An 18,593-nucleotide genomic window follows, 5' to 3' on the forward strand; every position below is an offset into this window, starting at 1 on the left:
TTGCATTTTCATTTGGCTAAACTTGCATCTGAATTTAGCTAGCCTTCACAATTACACTGGCTCTGGCAGTAATCTAATCAAGATAAAGTGTTGCCAGTAAAATTCAAATGAAAGATGAAAAACAATGTCAGCTTATAAAATAGATAGATATTGGTCCTGAACAGAGAAGACAACAACTAGCCAAATAATTGATTATTCTCAAAAGAGATTATCTTCCAAGAAATCCCCTTCAATCCAATGAATTTTCCGAATCAAAAGAGGAACCTTTAAAATCTTTGTTCAACAGAACAAACCTGAGATGCTTGCCAAGCAAAATAATCCAAGTGAACTGGGAGTTTGCCTGTGTTTGAGATAGATTGCTCAAAAATCCTAGCATACAGTATGTGGTTACCAACCCTCTTGAACCCATGACCTTTGCACTGGTGTTGAGTTTTTGTGCTGTTAAAATGTATAATTAAGTGTAATTTAAAAATGTCTATTTGGGAGAATGCTCTGGTGAGATCCAAACACAAAGCTCTCATTTCATTTACTTGGAGTAATTGTACAAGTGATAGCCAGATCACAGGCATCCTGACCAAAGAAAATAGGGTAAAGCCACTGTGCATTTTTCTGTGCATATTTGTGAAGAGAAAGACAAAAGATCCAGTATCAGCATTCATGGGTGTGAATACAAATGAGGGCAAAAGGGCATCAGGATTAGGGGTCCTGGAGTTTTAACCCAGGCAATCTGCTTCCAATACCAGCATCAAAAGTAATTAGGGCATTCCATCACAGATTGCTTGGGAGCTCTTTTAAGATCTAGAAGTAGAGGAGGTTACAAGTTGAACATGTATAATTCTCGAAAGACCCTCAGTAACTCAGGTTCTGATTGGTCAGTCATAAACCATAAACTGGTGTCCATGATGCCCACTTGCCTGGATTCTGAAGTGGTAAACCGCCTTTCTTGGATAACAGAACATCCATCCTAGTTATGAAATTCTTTCCTCCTAACATTTTCCGGATGTGCTTCACCTCTTAAAATCCTATGAGGTAATTTTAATGCATGAAATGGTACCATTCCATACTCTTAGTGGATTTATTACCCTGTCCATTTTCTTTGGTTTGTCCTGTTTGATTTCAGGAGGTATCAAGTTAAAAGTTGTAAAGAGACAATAGAATATTCTCAGGTACACAACCTTAAGCTTCTTGGAGGAAGGGCAGTAGGGCCACCCCATGTATGAAGCCAGCTGAGACAGTCAACTTGGTCAGCAGACTGGCATGTGGCACCCTCTTCTGTCCATCCACTTGCCTCCACTGCTCATCTCCCCAGATTAAAAAAGGAAGAGGAAGAACAAAGCAGAATAGGAGGAATGGAGGAGAGTGGAGTATTTGCTTTGCCCCCTTCTTCCATTTTTAATTAATCCAGGGAGTGGAATAAGAAGGCTGGTATATTATCAAGTAAGGGGTGGGATAAGAAGGCTGGTATATTATCAAGTAAGGGGTGGAGATATGGCATACCATCTCACAGTGTCAAGTGGACTGGTTGTGAAGGGCACAACATAAATGTGACAAAAACTTAAATAAAGTACCTGAAGGACGCGTTCCTGTTCATGCTGCCACCGTTCTTGACGCTTTCGTTCTTCTTCTGGATCCCAAGACCAGCAACCAAAACGCTTAAACAAGTTAACAAATACTGTTAAAACTTGGCTCTCTCTCTCTCTCTCTCTCTCCCTCTCTATCTAAGCTATAGAAAACTCTGTGTTGCATTGTGCTGGGACCACTTCTTCAGATATTCCCTTAAAACACACACACACACAAAGTCCACACCTTCACAACCACCCCACTCCAAGGAAAGAATTACATGTTGGTTTCTGCACACTCATCCAGTATGGCTGCACATCTATGCCTCTGTCATTGTCATGGTCCAGGACCTGCACCCAGACAGTACTTCTACATCAGTACAGAAGTCTCTAGTTCTGACATGTTTCATAACTGCAGACAAAAACAAATGAAAAAAGAGACACTTACATTTGCCTTCTCACTGTTATCAATGTCCGCTGCGTGGAGAGAAAAACAAAATTACAATTACACTTTTCCAAATAGAAGCTGGTCATGGGTAGTCTCTTTAGCATGAAATGCAGTGAGTGAAAAACAAAGAGGCACAGAGAAGAAACCATCAAAAGAGACAAGCTGTGGCCTCCACTAACAGAAGTGTCTTCTACTATACAGACAGAAAGAACAACATCAGTCAATATCGGACTCTAAGTTACTACTGCCTATCGACAGCTACAGCTTTTGGTCACAAGCACTAGTAAACTAAGTGCTATTTTCCACTTTTCCCTGTATTGTGCCATGTGGAGAAAGGGAACATGCCATTCCAGTGCTCAGTTACTATCTTTGGTGAAATGCGTTTGAACTTAAGGATATTCTAAAGCAAAACCAACATTTATAAAGAGGGGATCCCCAAACTTCCAGATATATATCGAGTTATGTTCTTTTCCAACAATGCAACAGGAATAGGCACTTTCTACAAAAACAAGAAGAATGGATAGATTTCGGCTTATGCTTCAAGACGCATTTTAAGAGGCACCTATATAGTGTAGTAGCAGGGACATAGCCACACCCGAGGCCATCCTTTACCTGACTGCAAGAAAAACTGGTAGCGCCGCCAGGCGTTCCGAATCTTAAGTGGAACACTGGCGCTGTTGGGCGACTCTAGAGTAGATGGCAGAACAGAAACAAAATAAAAAACACAACATTGTGAAGGGAACCCAATGACAGAGGGCAGCCAAGAGAGTTGGAAGACTCTTATAGTTCCACCATTATATGCATGTTTATGCAGAAGTAAGTTACACTATACACAGTAGGAACCTACTCCCAAGTTAGTGCGCACAGAATTGCAGAGAATTGTTTTAAAATTCAACTGGTTCCTTGCAACTTTCTATGGAGATCGGTTAGGGGCATGTCCATAACCAGGGGACATCCACTAAAATTGAGTGTTGGGAGAGTTAGAACAGACAAAAGAAAATATTTTTTTACTCAGCGTGTAGTTGTTCTGTGGAACTCCTTGCCACAGGATGTGGTGATGGCATCTGGCCTAGATGCCTTTAAAAGGAGATTGGATAAATTTCTGGAGGAAAAATCCATCACGGGTTACAAGCCATGATGTGTATGTGCAACCTCCTGATTTTAGAAATGTCAGGGCTACGTCAGAATGCCAGATGCAGGGGACGGCACCAGGATGCAGGTCTCTTGTTGCCTTGTGTGCTCCCTGGGGCATTTGGTGGGCCACCGTGAGATACAGGAATCTGAACTAGATGGGCCTGATCCAGCGGGGCTGTTCTTACGTCTAGTGTCTACAGCAGCGGTTCTCTGGACACTAGACATAAGTGGACTGCAAGTGACTTTATTGTAATTTTACTGCTTCATATATATTTCGTAGCCAGGTTTGGGAGAAAGGGAGGCTAAAAACTAAGCAAACCAACAAAGAAAGAAAATAGGTCTCTACATTTGAGAGGCTAAATGCTCTCAAATGTATCAATCGATCTGCACAGGACACCATCTAGACCAGGACCTCAGCACCATAATTCAGCTCATGTCACCAGCCTTCTGCTGTCCATGCAGTGATGGCCCAGAGGCTTGCCTTCTGCAGAGCCAATTCTCACTTTTGGGATTGCCTATTTATTACATTGCTGAACCAGGAGCTTTAGTGACACAACCAGGCTGTGATCCAGAATAGTTAGCTCAGTATCTCCAGCTGTGATAGTCGGAGCAGCTATTGTGCAAGAAGGGGTTACACTGGTGGATCACAGTCTAAAACCGGTATGGAACTGTGGCCAATGTGCTTAAGCTATGAGACAGGTGGAACCTGGTTCAAATCTCACCTTAAGGATGAACATGCCAGGTGATGGTTAGGCAAGTCTCAACCTGTCTCAGCCTACATCCTGGAATAATGGCACTGACCTGTCGTACATCTCAATTTGTACAACTAGCCTAAAAAAAATGTTTTGAGTCTCTTTGGCAATTTGGATTTTTAAAATGCCTGTGTACTAGCATTATTATTATAAATGCTTATGAATATAGGAACAGCATCAAACAGTTTTTACCCTAGGGGTGACACGCCAATCACCTTTCTGACTTTTGTGACAAACATTTAAGGTTGCACTGAGGCCTGCATATCTTTAATAAAAAAAATAATTAAAAAAAACCTTTCCTGTTTGTTTACCTCCTGGGGCAGAATTCTGCAAAATCACTTGGTTCGTTCCAGGTACTGTCTTCGGAAATGGAAGTTCAATGCCTCCATCTTGCTCAGAAGCTTCCAAGGTCACTACCTAGGCCAATTATTTGAAGAAGAGAATCAGCACCAAGATAAGACAAACAAAGCACAATCAGAAAAGCTTATGAGAAAATATCCTCTCTTAGTCATTTCTGTGCTGACCACTGATGAATTTCTTAGCTGGATAAATTTAGGAGGTTGGGCTATAGAGCTGCTCTGTGGGATTTCCTGGCATTCATTCACTTCTTTACACTCTGACTTTTCTGTCCAAATTGCAGGGCTGGCCTTAGGAGCCACAGGGCCATATACAAATCATTTTTCCAGGGCCCCCACCCCCGTGGGACCCCTACTCACCAGGATGAGCAGCAGCAACAAGGTTTCTCAGCAGTGGTGTCACTGCCAACTGCGGGGGGGGGGGGGCAATTTCAAGCCAATCAGACCCAGGGCTGAGCAGGAGGGAGGGCCACTCAGCAGCAGTGTTCCACTCACCATACTCTCCTCGCAATGCCTTGGCATGGAAGATTCCATGCCAGAGCATCGGCTAAACAGTGAGGTGCTGCCTGCAGGTGCTCTGTTTGCTGCCCAGTGCAGGGCCCCTCCTGTTGCAGAGGCCCAATTTAGCCAAATTGACCAATTCAAAGAAAGGGCTGTAGCATAGGATTGCACTGTAAGGAAGGGACAACACAAAAATTTGCATTGCTCATTATCGCTCACATTTGCCTTATCACCTCCTTCCTGTGCTCTTATGCCTGATGTTTGCATTCTTGCAGAGGACAGTCTAGACTGTCATACTAGACTTGGGGTCAAACTACAGAATTAAACCCATTGTTAACAGATAGGCTTAACATAGAAGTGGCTGGAAGCAGTTCTTTCATCTGTGGGGGAGCCTAACTGCTATCAGAGCAAACTGCCTCTTTGGGGGATGAGGGATTTTTGGTGTGAAAATGGCTTAGGAAGTAAACATTGAGCCCTTTTCTCTCTTCCTCCCCCCTTCACTCCCCCCCCCCCACACACACATACTAACTCCTGGGCTGGATCTCCCCTCCTCTGGCAGCCAATTTTTGCAGATAAAAGGTCTGCTTCTAGTCCACTTCTTAATGTCACATGTTGACTGGCCCTAAATGGTGTGATCATTAGAACGTGTGAGTGAGGCTCTCATGTCACTCTGCTCCACCTAGTTGCAAGCCAGAACCAGTAAAAGCAGAGGAGACATTTTTCGCTTTGCGAGAAGAAATTAGTGAGCACACACTTCTCCCTAGATTTCCACTTTCATATGATGCAAAGAGAATTTGCAAGTAAGCTGCACATGTTGCATTTCACCTCAATATTGGCCATATGCTTTACTGTGTCATGGTACCTTTTGGATAGGTGGTGTCTCTGCATTCTTCTGTTGCCCTGTTTCGGGTTTCGCCTGTTTGTCATTAAAAGAACCCAATTCCTTGGAATGATTACTAAGAGAGGAGACCTCAATAGTGGCCACTGTAGGGCTGGCACAGGAAACTGTGGTGTAGACTTCTTTCTGGTCTGAAGAAAATCCCGATTAGAAATAAAAAGACTAAAAGTCCTCAAATATAGTATTTAAATAACACAAAGAATTGCAGCATTGTTTCAAAGATGTTAAATTTTATCACTTGCTCGCTCACTCACAAAGCAAAAGCTAACAAGGACTGTAGAAGTAAGTCCATTAAGTAGTTAGATTAATTGACTCAAATATGGTCCCAGATAGTAGGAAGCATATTTTTTTTCAAATGCTGCATTATTATTCTGATTACAATTACTTTGGAAAAACTAATGAAAAAGGGTGAACTCTGAAAAGAGGCAGTCCATTCTTGCACAGAAGGGAACAGGAACACCTTGTCTAAGGTGGTGTCATAGGATGCACATCTCTTTCTTTTAAAAGAGCTTGTTTAAATTCACATGCAAACTTGTACAGATCTGATGGCTTAATCAATTAATAGGACAAGCCTAGGCATGTCTACACAGAAATAAGTTCTGTTGAGTCTAATGGGGCTTACTCCCAGGTTAGTGTTATAGGATTGCAGCTTAAAGTGAATACAACAAATCAAGACTTTTAAAAAACTATGCAATTAAGAGCCCAATCCTATGCCTGTCTACTCAGAAGTAAGTCCCAGAAGAAGCAAGTCTATGGAGCTTACTCCCAGGAAAGTGTGGATAGGATTGCAGCCTTAACCATGCAAAAAATAAATATCAAGCTTATAATGTGTTTAATTTTATGTTAATATGTAGGGTTGATTGTACCCTAATATGATTTCAGCCCAATTGTACCCTAATTTTATGTAGGGTATACTGGATACTGAGGACTACAATACTAAACATGCCTTGGACTTATTTCCAAATAAACAATGTATATTATGTTGTAAGCAATGTTTTCTAAATTTTAAAAAAATTAAGATTACAATCCTGTTTATACTTACATAGGAATAAGTCCAGCTGAACTCACTAGAATTTACTTCTGAGTAAACATAAGCAGGATTATGCTGTAATTTAATTAGCAATGGCTTTTAAAACCAGTTTTTGTGATACATGACTTCAGAGCTATTTTGCATCCATTGGTTTTGGGGGAAAAAACACTCCTCTGGGTAGGTTCACACTAAACGCTCTCCCATATGGGAGCTCAAGACCAACTTCCACAAGCCCCAGTGTGGAGAGATTGACAAGGGAAGTGTGTGCCTCTGTGCTGCCTGGATCCCACCCTGAATGCTGCCTCTACATGTAAATGCAGTCATGCCCACAGAACCCCCCATGGATCAGTGAGCAAAGTGGCATGCTCCCAGCCTATTTACTTACAACAAGTGTGGTGTACAACCTCCCTGTTTCATGCCATATTTCCTTGAAGTGAATGGGAGCAGGGAAGGCTGCAGACCCAGCATCCTCAGCATCCCCCAAACAGGAGTAGGACAAAGTAGTGAGTGCTGCACATGGCGCTCACTGTAAGTAAAGGGAAAAGGGGTGGGCTCCAAATCATCTTTCTCTGCCTATTTTGTGCTTCATAAGCCCAAGTAGGCAAGAAGAAGTGATTGGAGCCTCACAGCAAGCCGGAAGAGAATTGGAGTCTCCAGTGAGCAGCAGCTTGGAGAGGGCAGTGGACAGATGGGCTGGGGACTTATCTATTCGCAGCCCTTGTAAGGTTGTAGCTCCACCTGATCATTTTAAGTCGCTGCATGAGAAGGCTGGCCCTGCAATCTGGAGCCCTGTGTGAACCAGTCTGGAAAAGAAAACACTTGCAGGTTTGGCTAAGATGCTTCTAGAAAACAACAAACCTGAAGACACTCGTTCTGAATCTGCTTCATCTTTTTGGTTGGCTTGTGTTGCTTCTTCGATCAAGGAGCCCTGCAGAGAACACTGAATGTTACTATCAAATCATACGACGAACTAACTCTATGCTTTTTTTCTAATGCAATGGCAGAATCTGCTTCTTGAATTCAGAGTGGCCTGGGTGCTCACTGTTAAGACACTTACTGCAGAGCAGTCCTTAAAAATATCTACTGACTTCCAACAGATAGTGAATTACGATACTGCAGTGTTTCCCAAACTGTACGTTGGGACCCATCAGTGGGTCATGAGCCAATTTTGGTGGGTTGTGAAAACTTTTTGAAAGAACCCCCCCCCCCCCCAAAAAAAAAATCTCCACAAACTCCTTTACCAGGTTGCAGAATGCTAATGTGCAGTATAAGATAATCTTCATACCCCCAATTAAAAAATGTCACATTTTCTTATTTTTTTTCTAGTAATTGGCATGCGTAAACCCAGTTTCATGTGTAAACCCAGTTTCAACCTTTGTTTGGCCTGGAGTCTATAACTACACACCTTGATATCCAGTTCAGCCTTCTGGGTTTCCTAGAATGACTGTAAAGGTTTGGGGGAACAGTCCTTGAACCCTGCTAACTGGGTAAGAGGCACTTTTTTAAGTTGGTGCTTCTCTTTTATTTAGCAGGGGGAGAGTAACTGGCCCTCCTTACCCCAGCAGTGTCTTTTCTAGAGGCTGTCTACTGCTATTCTTTTGCATTTATAAATTGTGAGCCCTTCTGGAACAAGGAGCCATTAGTTATTTGATTTTCTCTGTAAACCACTTTGATACCTTTTTTTGTTGAAAAGCAATATATAAGCAAATAATAATAATAATAATATTTCCAAATAATAATTATTTCAGAGATTTCCTACTACAGACAGACAAACATCTATCGCACATTACATCAGATATAACTGTAGTCAGGAAGAAAGAAAAACAAGTCAAAATCATCGATATAGCAATACCAGGGGATAGCAAAGTGGAAGAAAAGGTGCTGGGGAAAAAACACACAGAGATTTACAAGTAGAAATTGAAAGGCTGTGGCAGGAAAAGATCAAAGTGATCCCAGTGGTGATTGGCGGCCTCGGTGCCATTCCAAAACACTTTGAAGAGCACCTGAACAGCACTGGGGCCACAGAAATTGCCATCTACCAACTATAAAAAGCAGCTTTACTGGGAACAGCTTACATCTTGTGATGATATTTATAATAGCAAAACAGGATAAAAACCAGGCATCCCAGGTCCTTGGGAAGGACTCAATGTCTGGATAAAACAAACCAGTCAATAACATCTACCTGACTGTGCAAAAATCTCATCATAATAATAATGCCATAAACACTATGTTTTTCAATAATATCAGTTCACATAATATGCTGCCAAGTCTTTAAATATAAAGTAATAAAGTAATGAGAAACCAAGTAGTGTGGTGGTATGTGGAAACCCAGCTCTCTCCCCCCCCCCCCCCGGAGAAACTCTGCTAATCTTAGCAAAATATTTTGTTTCTCTCAAAAGTCCTCAGAAGTTTCAGCCAAGTAGGAATCTCCATTCACCTCAGCCCTTCACTGTAGGCAAAACTGGTGAAAACTTTAGATTTGTACATTCTGGTCCTGCGCTGAAATTTTGCTAGTTAAACAAAAAACAGTCTTGACTCTCTCATAATTCTTTGGGTGTTTTGCAGGAGACCCCAAATCTACCTCAAAAATTCCTTTTAAGCAAAATATAGTGATGAATCAGAAGCAAGGTGCAAAACATTTTCAACAAACTGCAGGGAAACATTTTTCATCTCTGGAAAAAATAAGCAATTACAGGCAGATTTATCTCCAAAATCCATAAGCAGAAAGCATACAATGTAAAACGTATGTCTTACTAATCTTGCTTCTGGAGATTGTATGATTTTTTAAAAAACAAACAAAAAAAGCATTAAAAAAAAGAAAAATATACTGGGCTGCAGAAGCTCTAATTTCTATTTCAATAAGCTGGTTCCTAGCACTTTACTGAGAGCTTTTCCTGTCTAGTTCTCCCCCTCCCCCCATTTATTGGAGTTACCCCTCACCTCCTGCTGGAGAATCAATAGTAACATATGTAAAGTTTAACAGCAACACTGAGCACAGTAAAGTGAAAAACTCATGATCTGAAATGAATATATTAATATCACGACATGACCAAGCCAACGCAGGCGTCTCTGTTTCAGCAGTGAATACATGCTAGAGATTCCAGCACGTTCCAGGACTGTGTTGTTTGGAACTTTGTCCTGCCAGGTGATGCCGAGGATGCGTCGGAGGCAGCGCATGTGGAAAGCGCTCTGTTTCCTCTCCTGTTGTGAGCGAAGATGAGAATGGATGATGGCCGGATCCCAAAGGATCTCCTCTATGGAGAACTCGTGCAAGGAAAGCGCCCTACAGGTAGACCACAGCTGCGATACAAGGACATCTGCAAGAGGGATCTGAAGGCCTTAGGGATGGACCTCAACAAGTGGGAAACCCTGGCCTCTGAGCGGCCCGCTTGGAGGCAGGCTGTGCAGCATGGCCTTTCCCAGTTTGAAGAGACACTTTGCCAACAGTCTGAGGCTAAGAGGCAAAGAAGGAAGGCCCATAGCCAGGGAGACAGACCAGGGACAGACTGCACTTGCTCCCGGTGTGGAAGGGATTGTCACTCCCGGATTGGCCTTTTCAGCCACACTAGACGCTGTGCCAGAACCACCTTTCAGAGCGTGATACCATAGTCTTTCAAGACTGAAGGTTGCCAATACATATTAATATCAGAGCCTCTTGAGCCTGTGCAACATACAATGTCAGACTAAAGTGAAAATCTCTGGAGAAGGACTAGGAGTATAGAACATATACCATTTTCCAATGCAGAAGGTAGTTAAGCCTCAAAAAGACTAACACCCTAATCATAAACCCATTATATCAGAGATACTACTTCTGAGTTAAGTGTGTTTAGACTACAGCTAAAAGTCCTTACAGTTAATCAAACCACATTCTCCACGGAAAGTATTCTCAGCCAGTAATAGCTTGACCATCTGTATCACAAATTCCTTTTCTGTCCTTATATATGCAATGCTGCAAACCAACTAACCAGGATTTGAGTTAGTGTCTGAAAATGATTTAACCATGTGGACAGGCCAAATCACACTGGTCTTTCCCTAGCCCCAAGTGATCAGTCCCATGGTAGCTGACTCCTGAGGCAGTCTCCCAACTGCATGGGATCTGCTCACAAAAAGGCAGCTTCCACATGTTTGGAAGATCATTGAAAGGGCACCAGAAATGCGTTTACAAAGACGGCATGGAAAGACACACACCCACACACAAGAAAAAGCCTAAGGTCAACCCAACTGTGTTGTCCTTACAGTCTGCTCTCTGTGCTTGCTGTGCTCAATTAGCCTCTTCAGGACAAGCTCAGTGCTTGTGGAATCTTGCTTCTCTGAGGCACCATCTACTTCTACCACGTTGTCAGCTTTGGACGATTGACTTGGCGAAGGGAAAAATATTAGTGCTGTAGATTCTCTCTCCTGCTCATCTTCCATTCCATTGAAGGCTTCTCCATTCATGCTGACTTTTCCATCTATCTGCAGGGCAAAATTTTAGAACAAAATGAATCACATAAATCAGTGGTTCTCAAACTTTTAGCATCGGGACCCACTTTTTAGAATGAGAATCTGTCAGGACCCACTGGAAGTAAATGTTGTGACCGGAAATGACATCATCAAGCAGGAAAATTTTTAAACTTTCCTAGGCTACAATCCTACCCATACTTACCCAGCCCCATTTACTATCATTGTTAAAAGCATATACATAGTTGCCTGTTAGAAGTACAGGTCTGTAACATATCCCCAAATGCAGTCACATACCATGGGAATATCAAGTCTATTAAAAATAAAATACTATAATGAATGGGGACCCACCTGAAATTGGCTCGCAACCCACAGTTTGAGAAACACTGATATAAATTAAATGAAATATCTAGGGAACCTTTGTTAACTTTGAGAAGAAATGAAGAATATGTCTTGTAGTACCAGAGTCTGCAGCAGAGTGCAGCATACATAAAACACTGAGACCCAAATTACTCATTCTGTAACTGGGGCCCCATGAACCTGTAGCATGGAAGTAAAAATAAGACCCAAACTAGAGCATCCACATGGCATCCACATGTAGTTCAGGTGTCATTCTAGTGCTATTCAGGCACCCATGTTTATTACAGCAGCAGCATCGGAGTTGCTTAACTGTGGCCTCATCCCATGCTGCTGTATTGTGACTGAAGGACATTCCACATGTGTAGAGCCAGAGGCTGAATGGCCACCATATCATAGTATGTTACTTACTGTTGGAAGGGACCTTGGAAATCATGGAGTTCAACCCAACTACATTGCAGCGCAGGCAACTGCTACACCTCTCAAGGATGGTGTAGCAGTTGCCTGCGCTGCAATGTAGTTGGGTTGAACTCCATGATTTCCAAGGTCCCTTCCAACAGTAAGTAACATACTATGATTCTATGTGTCCTTCCCACACAACCATCACCCAGAAGACATTAAAGACATTGCTGGGTGGGAAGGATCCACACAACTGACTTCAACTCATGTAGTTCCAGGCCTTTAAATGTTACAGTACCAGCATATGGTGAAGTTGCAGGTAAGCAGCTTCCACACTGCTGTACAAAGGACATTTTTGAGAGGAGGGGCTATGGCTCAGTGGTAGGCCACCTGTTTTGCATGCAGAAGGTCCCAGGTTCAATCCCAGGTTCACTGGGAAAAGATTCTTGTCTGAAGCCCTGGAGTGCCACCGTCAGTGTAGACAATACTGAGTTAGATGGGACATTGGTCTGATTCAGTAAAAGGCAGACTCCTATGCGCATAAGTACGAGTACTTCAAAGCATAGTCTATGACGTGAGACTGTACCACACCCTCTCAAGCCCCTCAACATGCCTGTTTTACTCCTGGGGAGTCCTTATAGCTCATGCTAGCTTTCAGCATGTTTTCTCCTGGGGTGGCTGTCACCCACACAACCCTCACTGCCAACACCCTGCTTACACACTGTGCTAAGCAATGGGTGCGGCAGCCAGTGGTGGGCCTGGGCCTGCCAATGCCTAATGCACAAGCATGAAACACAACACCCAGAAGTAGTTTGGCAGTGAAGTGATCATGGTATGTCATTGTGCCACAGCAAATTGCTTCCATGAAGTTGCAATTTGCAGCCATTTGGATTCAAGAGTGGGAAAGTGGGCCCTTCTGCTTCCAAACATGGCATGGAGCTCCACTTGGTGGGGGGCTTGGGCAACACACCCATCACCCTCTGCCCCATCCCGGGGCACCTGGAGCAGTCCGCCCTAGTCAACCCCCCCCCCCCAGCGATGGTACTGTATTCAACTTACCTTAAAGGTTTTCAAAACCTGTTGTGTGTTTTTGGGCTGTGAGTAAGGCTTGGGGGTCAGCATAGGCACCGCCTTGGAGATGAAAGGTTTGTTTGGAGAGGTGCAGCCTGTTGAAGTGCTGGTTTCTGATCCGCTGGTGGGAACAATGGTTGCTTCTACCTTGGCAGTGTATTTGGGAACAGGGAGTGATTGTTGCCGTAAGTATCTCAGGGGATTTGGATCTTTAGGCGGGGACGATGAATTTGGATCAGTTGAATGGCTTCTCTCCAGAATTTTTGGCATCTCCAAGCGTTCAAGGACAGCTTCACTAATTGTGAATCTCTCAATATATTGTTGGAGAATACTCTCTGCCTCCTCATGGGAGCGGGCATTCTTGTATGCTTCATGCAGTTCTCTCTCTCTTCTCTCTCTGTTTTGCATATAATAGAAGCAAGATAGCCATCACATGATAAATATCTAGCATAGCTGTTCATATGGCCAAAAGAGAGCAGGCACAACTCACACCCAGTTTGCAATGGGTCTAAGCAAAATAGTAACCAGTTTCTTCTCCACAGTTCACACCATATTCTTATGAAACCCAATTCACACTGACATCAGCAGTGCCAATCCTGACCCTGTGCCGCCTGAGACTAGGACCACAAAATGTCAGCTCTTCCCCCCCCCCCCAAATGCAAGGAACCTCCCTCCACCAGTCACATCTGGAGGCCTTGTGAGGGCTAGAAAGGCTGCACACAGCCTCCCTGGCCCTCAGAAGGTCTTCTAAGGGCTTGAAGATGTTGCTTCTGGTTTCTCTAAGAAACCACCTTCCGGAGCCTTAGAAGGCCTTCTGAGGGCTGGAGAGCCCTCAGAAGGCCTCCAGAAGGGGAAGCAGATGGCCATCAGGGGGTACAGCTGAGGCGGCAGCAGAGTGTGTTGTCATCCCCCCGGCTGTGCCTCCCAGGGTCACCAGCCAGTGTCACTTGCCCCCCCTCCCCCCAATGCACCAGAATCTGAATGAAAAGGGTTTCCTGGCCTGTTCCATTTCAGGCTGCAGCAGTGACCAGCAATTTTTCATTTTTAGGAAGTGACCACGTACCACTAGTTCTGCAGGTTGGCCACTCCTGGACTAAAAGAAGCAGCAACGTCAGTGTTGTGTAACCTTGTTTCTTTAAGAGAACTTACTTTTCTTCCACAATTTCTCTGTAAGTCTTGATGCTTTTCCTTCTCTCACTGGTCCCATCACCTCCACTCAGCAAACGCTCCATCTTCTTTCTCTCAGCTTCTTTTTTTAACAAGTCCTGTGAAGCACTTCTCCGACGACTTTTCCATCGGGCTAAATCCTGCAGAAGGAACAAAAATACCATACTTAGCATGTAAAAATATTGAAAATCAGCAATGTGAGACAGTCTAGGTCAGGCCACTGGTCTTCAATTTCTGAATCAGAAAGACTCATAAGAGGATAGCACTCATACCATAGCACTCACCATCTTATCATTTGCTCTCTTCATTTAGATTTTTGATTTGTTTATTAAGAGAAAAATGGTGACCAGAGGACAAGCACAGACTTCTTGCACCTTTAACAGAAGTAACAGAAAGTCCTGTGGAACCTTAAAGACTGACACATTTAGGCAGGAGGCAGGAGGTCTGGTCTAGAGGGTAGAGCCTCCATTTGCCTGAAGATTAACATCCACAAGGTCGCCAGTTCGAGGCCACCGGCACCGTGCGACCTTGAAGCAGCTGGCAAGCTGCAGCTGAGCTGTTCCATCTGCTCGGAGCGTGGGAGGATGGAGGCCAGAATGTTAAACCAGATCGGAGTGTAACAGCTTGAATGTGGTGGTTCTTGAAAGAGAGAACCTTCTTTCAATTTGTAAAAATCCCTGCGTGGATTTAATAAGCCTGCCTGTGTAAACCGCCTTGAATAAAGTCTTGAATAAAGACCAAGAAAGGCGGTATATAAATACTGTATATTATTATTATTATATTATTATTTACTGTAGCATAAGCTTTCAAGGACTATGATGTATTTATTAAAATAAAATAAAATCCTAATCAACTTTCCAACATTGGCACATTTGTGCCAGTGGGGCATGGGCTGCATCCTGCAGTTGGGGGACAGTCACACCGCCTCCTCAAGGTAAGGCAGTGTTTGTTCCCTGATCTCAGAGTTGCATTGCCCTTACCTCAGTGCTGGAAAGTTGATTTGGACTGAACCTTGTGTTACTCTTTAAGAAGTTATCACTTTGTTGATTTTGCTGCTATAAACAAACATGTCTGCCGCTCTGGCAGTTGTACCTTTAATAGTTAATAATAGTTCACAGCAATTGTTTTGAGATTTCAAATGTACAAAGTGCTTCTTATAATCCATAACAATCTGGTAAAATATGTCCACTATTATCATCCTCCCCATATTAAAAATCCAGGACTGGGGCAGAGAGAGGGCAAGTTGCCTAATGACACCTCGTGAGTTCAACACAGAGAGGCAACATTTGGTACCTTTGTGGCATGCATTCAACTTCTGTAACCAAAAGTCTAACAGCTCAATCGTATGCATGTCTATTCTGAAATCCCCTTGAGTTCAAGGAGGCTCACTGCCAGGTAAGTGAGCCTTAACCAGAGAGATGCTAGGAACCACAGAGATGGGCAGAAAATTCCCCTGAGGAGTTGGCATGAGATTTACTGGTCAAACCGGATGGCTGCAAACCATGTACACAAATTAAAAAGTCTTAAAGTGCTTCTGTAAGCCTTGCTACTACAGCACTCAAAGAAAACTGTGCTTTGAGAGAGCTGGGGCTTATGTGCCTGCAGCAGTCCGACCCTCTCATACTCACATCCTGCCATCGATCTTCATCTTCTTTCAGCTGGTGGTGAATCGTCTGCAGCTTTTCATGGCGAGCTTTGCTGTGAGGTTGCATCACAGAAGCCTCATCTGCACATCTCATGTCAAACATGCTCATGCTCCTGAAGGGGGAAAAGGTAGAACAATAAGCACGGGAGTAATCTAGTGCGATTGCTCATAGACTTTGAATTTTTCGACCACAGGAGGGTGCTAGAGTGAAATTAAATGCTTCTCCTCCTCCGAAAAGTTCTGAAATTCATTAACTTAGAGCAGCCTGGACTAGATGCCCACCATGTCAAAAGTCTATTTTCCCTTATGTGTAATGTATAAGCAGATTGCTGATTTATGATGCATTCCAGTAATACTAAAAGAAGAGCTGGAGGTATGTCCCAACACTTGGCATCTAATTTGAATTCAACCTAATTCAATACCCACATCAGTGCCATAAGCCATAAGTCTCAACTGTCCCTTGTTTAATATGAACCAGTAATCAACTGTTCCTAAACTATTCCTACACTAATGGCTTTATCAATGCCAGTAGTTTTCAAACTGTTTTCTGGACTCTTTTGTGTTCCTCGGAAGCTTGTAATCAAGGAACCCGTTGTAAGTTTGATAGAGGCAGAAAAATTCCTCCTGTGAAATACTTTCCTCACGTCTGTTGGTCTTATCCTGCAATGCACGAACAAGGGGAGGGCTGAACATGTTCTAGATCCTCTCTCAGTTTCTGTGGGGTGATGGGGCGACTTGGAGCAGTCTGGTGAGTGTTCTACACCAACCAAGACAGCTAGGACAGTGTAGTGGTTTGGGAGTTAGACCTGGACAATCCAGTCACCTTGCTCAGCCATGAAGCTTCCTGGGTGACCTTAGGCCAGTCACTCTCAGCCTCATCTACCTCACAGGCTTGTTGTGAGCACAAAAGGAGGGGAGGAATGATGTATACCACCCTGAGCTCTTTGGAAGAAGGGTGGTATAAAAATATGAAAAATAAATAGGTGTGTCCTATACCCCAGGATTATCTGGTATGCACAGGGTTCTGAGAAAGATGCTCAGGGGTTCTTCAGCACATGTGGAGAGTGTTTCCTGAAGGTAGAAAGTTTGAAAACCACAGGTCTAAATTTTAGACATGAAAGCTGAATGAATTAAGTTACTCTGAAACAACTGAAGTGAAACCTCAGGTTTCCTGAATAATGAGAGACAGTTGAGAGGTAGAGACTAGCCCATAATGCAGGTTATATTGCCAATGGTAAATTAGCTGTGGGAGCCATACCTATGGCAAGTGCGCATGCAGAGCATATGATCACGTGACTTTATTGTTATTTTGTTTAGGAAACTCAGAGTACCGTTAACTCTTATTAATACATTATTACATGACAAGCAACAGTAATTGTTTTCTGCCATAACCATCTCTTTTGCACAATGAGGTTAAAGGTTGGTTATTAACACTAAGCAAGATAAAAATGTCACAAGCACAGCACATCATACAACTCAAAGACTGGATACATAGTTGGCTTCTTTCAGGACATATTTACAGAATGTACACCACATGTCTGGTAACCTTTAGATGGAAATGAAGTTAAGAAAATGAAAAAGTATTTGCTTCATCTTGTATAAACAGGATCAACTCTAGTCAGGTGTGTCCATGACAAATAAATAAATAAATAAATAAATAAATAAATATAAAGGAAATATATATAAGGAAATATATCTGGGAAAACTTATTATAGGGTGGGTCACTGATTATTCATCTCAATAGGGCAGAAAGGTGAAACTGTGTTTCTGGGATATCCATTATCTCTAATCTTTAAGCTTTTGGCCTTTTTCGTATAAGTAGATAGAGGGCCAAAGAATCCTCCCAATGGATCTTTGGATATGGAAGCTCTTCTGAGCTACTGTCAATGCCACTAAGAGGCCAATTTCAAGCTTGTGGCAAAACACTGAACTAAAAATAATGTTCCATTCACTTTGTCCCTTTGGGCAGCACATTCCTGTAGCAGGACATTGATTTGCTTGTTTCCAGTCTTCATCTGTGGGTATCACCAAAATAACAGAGCTACAGTTCAGAAAAGGGACATCGATGTGACTTTTTAATTCAAATGTAAAAATGTTTTGAAGCAATAATGCTGCCAGGTTTGATAAGAGAAGCCACAACAGGTATAAAATCAATTTGTGGTATGGATACGACTACAGGTTTAGAGGTATGGGGAATTCTGCAGAGGGCTCCCTGCACCCGCCAGACCCCCCCAGGACTGCAGTGCTGGTTGCAGGAATGTAAGGGGGAAAAAAACCCTCCAGTCCCCAGCAGCAGCGCCATCCTGGAGATTGCGTAGTTGCTTTCCCGCCTCCCCCAACCTACAGTGCTCCTATCTCCCTTGTAGGAATTTGGGAAGCACTGGCATAGTTAATTTCGTACTTATAAGTGTGAGTTGCTCAGAATTGCCTAAATTATGCCTTAGAACCCTAAACCACAGTTTTCCTTCTCATAAAAATGGTGATTTTAATAAAATTTTCAGCAAAGTCTGAGGTCAGTTTTTTTTGCAGTGAAATATGCATTCCTCAGTACGTTATAAAAATTATTTCTTGTGGGGCTTATGTGAGGGATTTTTATTGTAACTTTTCATTTTTGCTCATAAGCACTAGTCCTTTAAAATGATGTAATATTACAGGAAAACAATGAAACACCTTTGCAAAAAGTCAGGAGGGTTGGATATTTCTCTTTGGGATTTCATAATTTACAAGCAAGCAGCCTTGTTATTAAAGTAAAGGAGAATTTTGTTTTAATGAATGCCTACATTAGTCTCTCAAATCAATTTTAGAGGAAGTCTAGAAAACAAACGAAGTTTATTAC

The 18,593-nt window shown here is 42.8% G+C and overlaps 1 protein-coding gene across 1 annotated transcript in view; it reads right to left on the reverse strand.

The window, feature by feature from the left end:
• The window catches only part of LIMCH1 (LIM and calponin homology domains 1), a 204,773-nt gene that overhangs the window by 16,382 nt on the left and 169,798 nt on the right, over window positions 1-18,593 (reverse strand). Inside the window, exons 17-25 of the mRNA XM_066632917.1 lie at window positions 15,741-15,870; window positions 14,095-14,252; window positions 12,934-13,342; window positions 10,915-11,133; window positions 7,537-7,606; window positions 5,613-5,779; window positions 4,205-4,310; window positions 2,008-2,036; window positions 1,569-1,652 (exon numbers count right to left, since the gene is read on the reverse strand). Coding sequence (XP_066489014.1) covers window positions 1,569-1,652; window positions 2,008-2,036; window positions 4,205-4,310; window positions 5,613-5,779; window positions 7,537-7,606; window positions 10,915-11,133; window positions 12,934-13,342; window positions 14,095-14,252; window positions 15,741-15,870 — 1,372 coding nt within the window. The remainder of the gene's footprint in view (window positions 1-1,568; window positions 1,653-2,007; window positions 2,037-4,204; window positions 4,311-5,612; window positions 5,780-7,536; window positions 7,607-10,914; window positions 11,134-12,933; window positions 13,343-14,094; window positions 14,253-15,740; window positions 15,871-18,593) is intronic.

The sequence above is a fragment of the Tiliqua scincoides genome, chromosome 6 (assembly GCF_035046505.1).
Source record: "Tiliqua scincoides isolate rTilSci1 chromosome 6, rTilSci1.hap2, whole genome shotgun sequence".
NCBI classification, from domain to species: Eukaryota; Metazoa; Chordata; class Lepidosauria; order Squamata; family Scincidae; genus Tiliqua; species Tiliqua scincoides.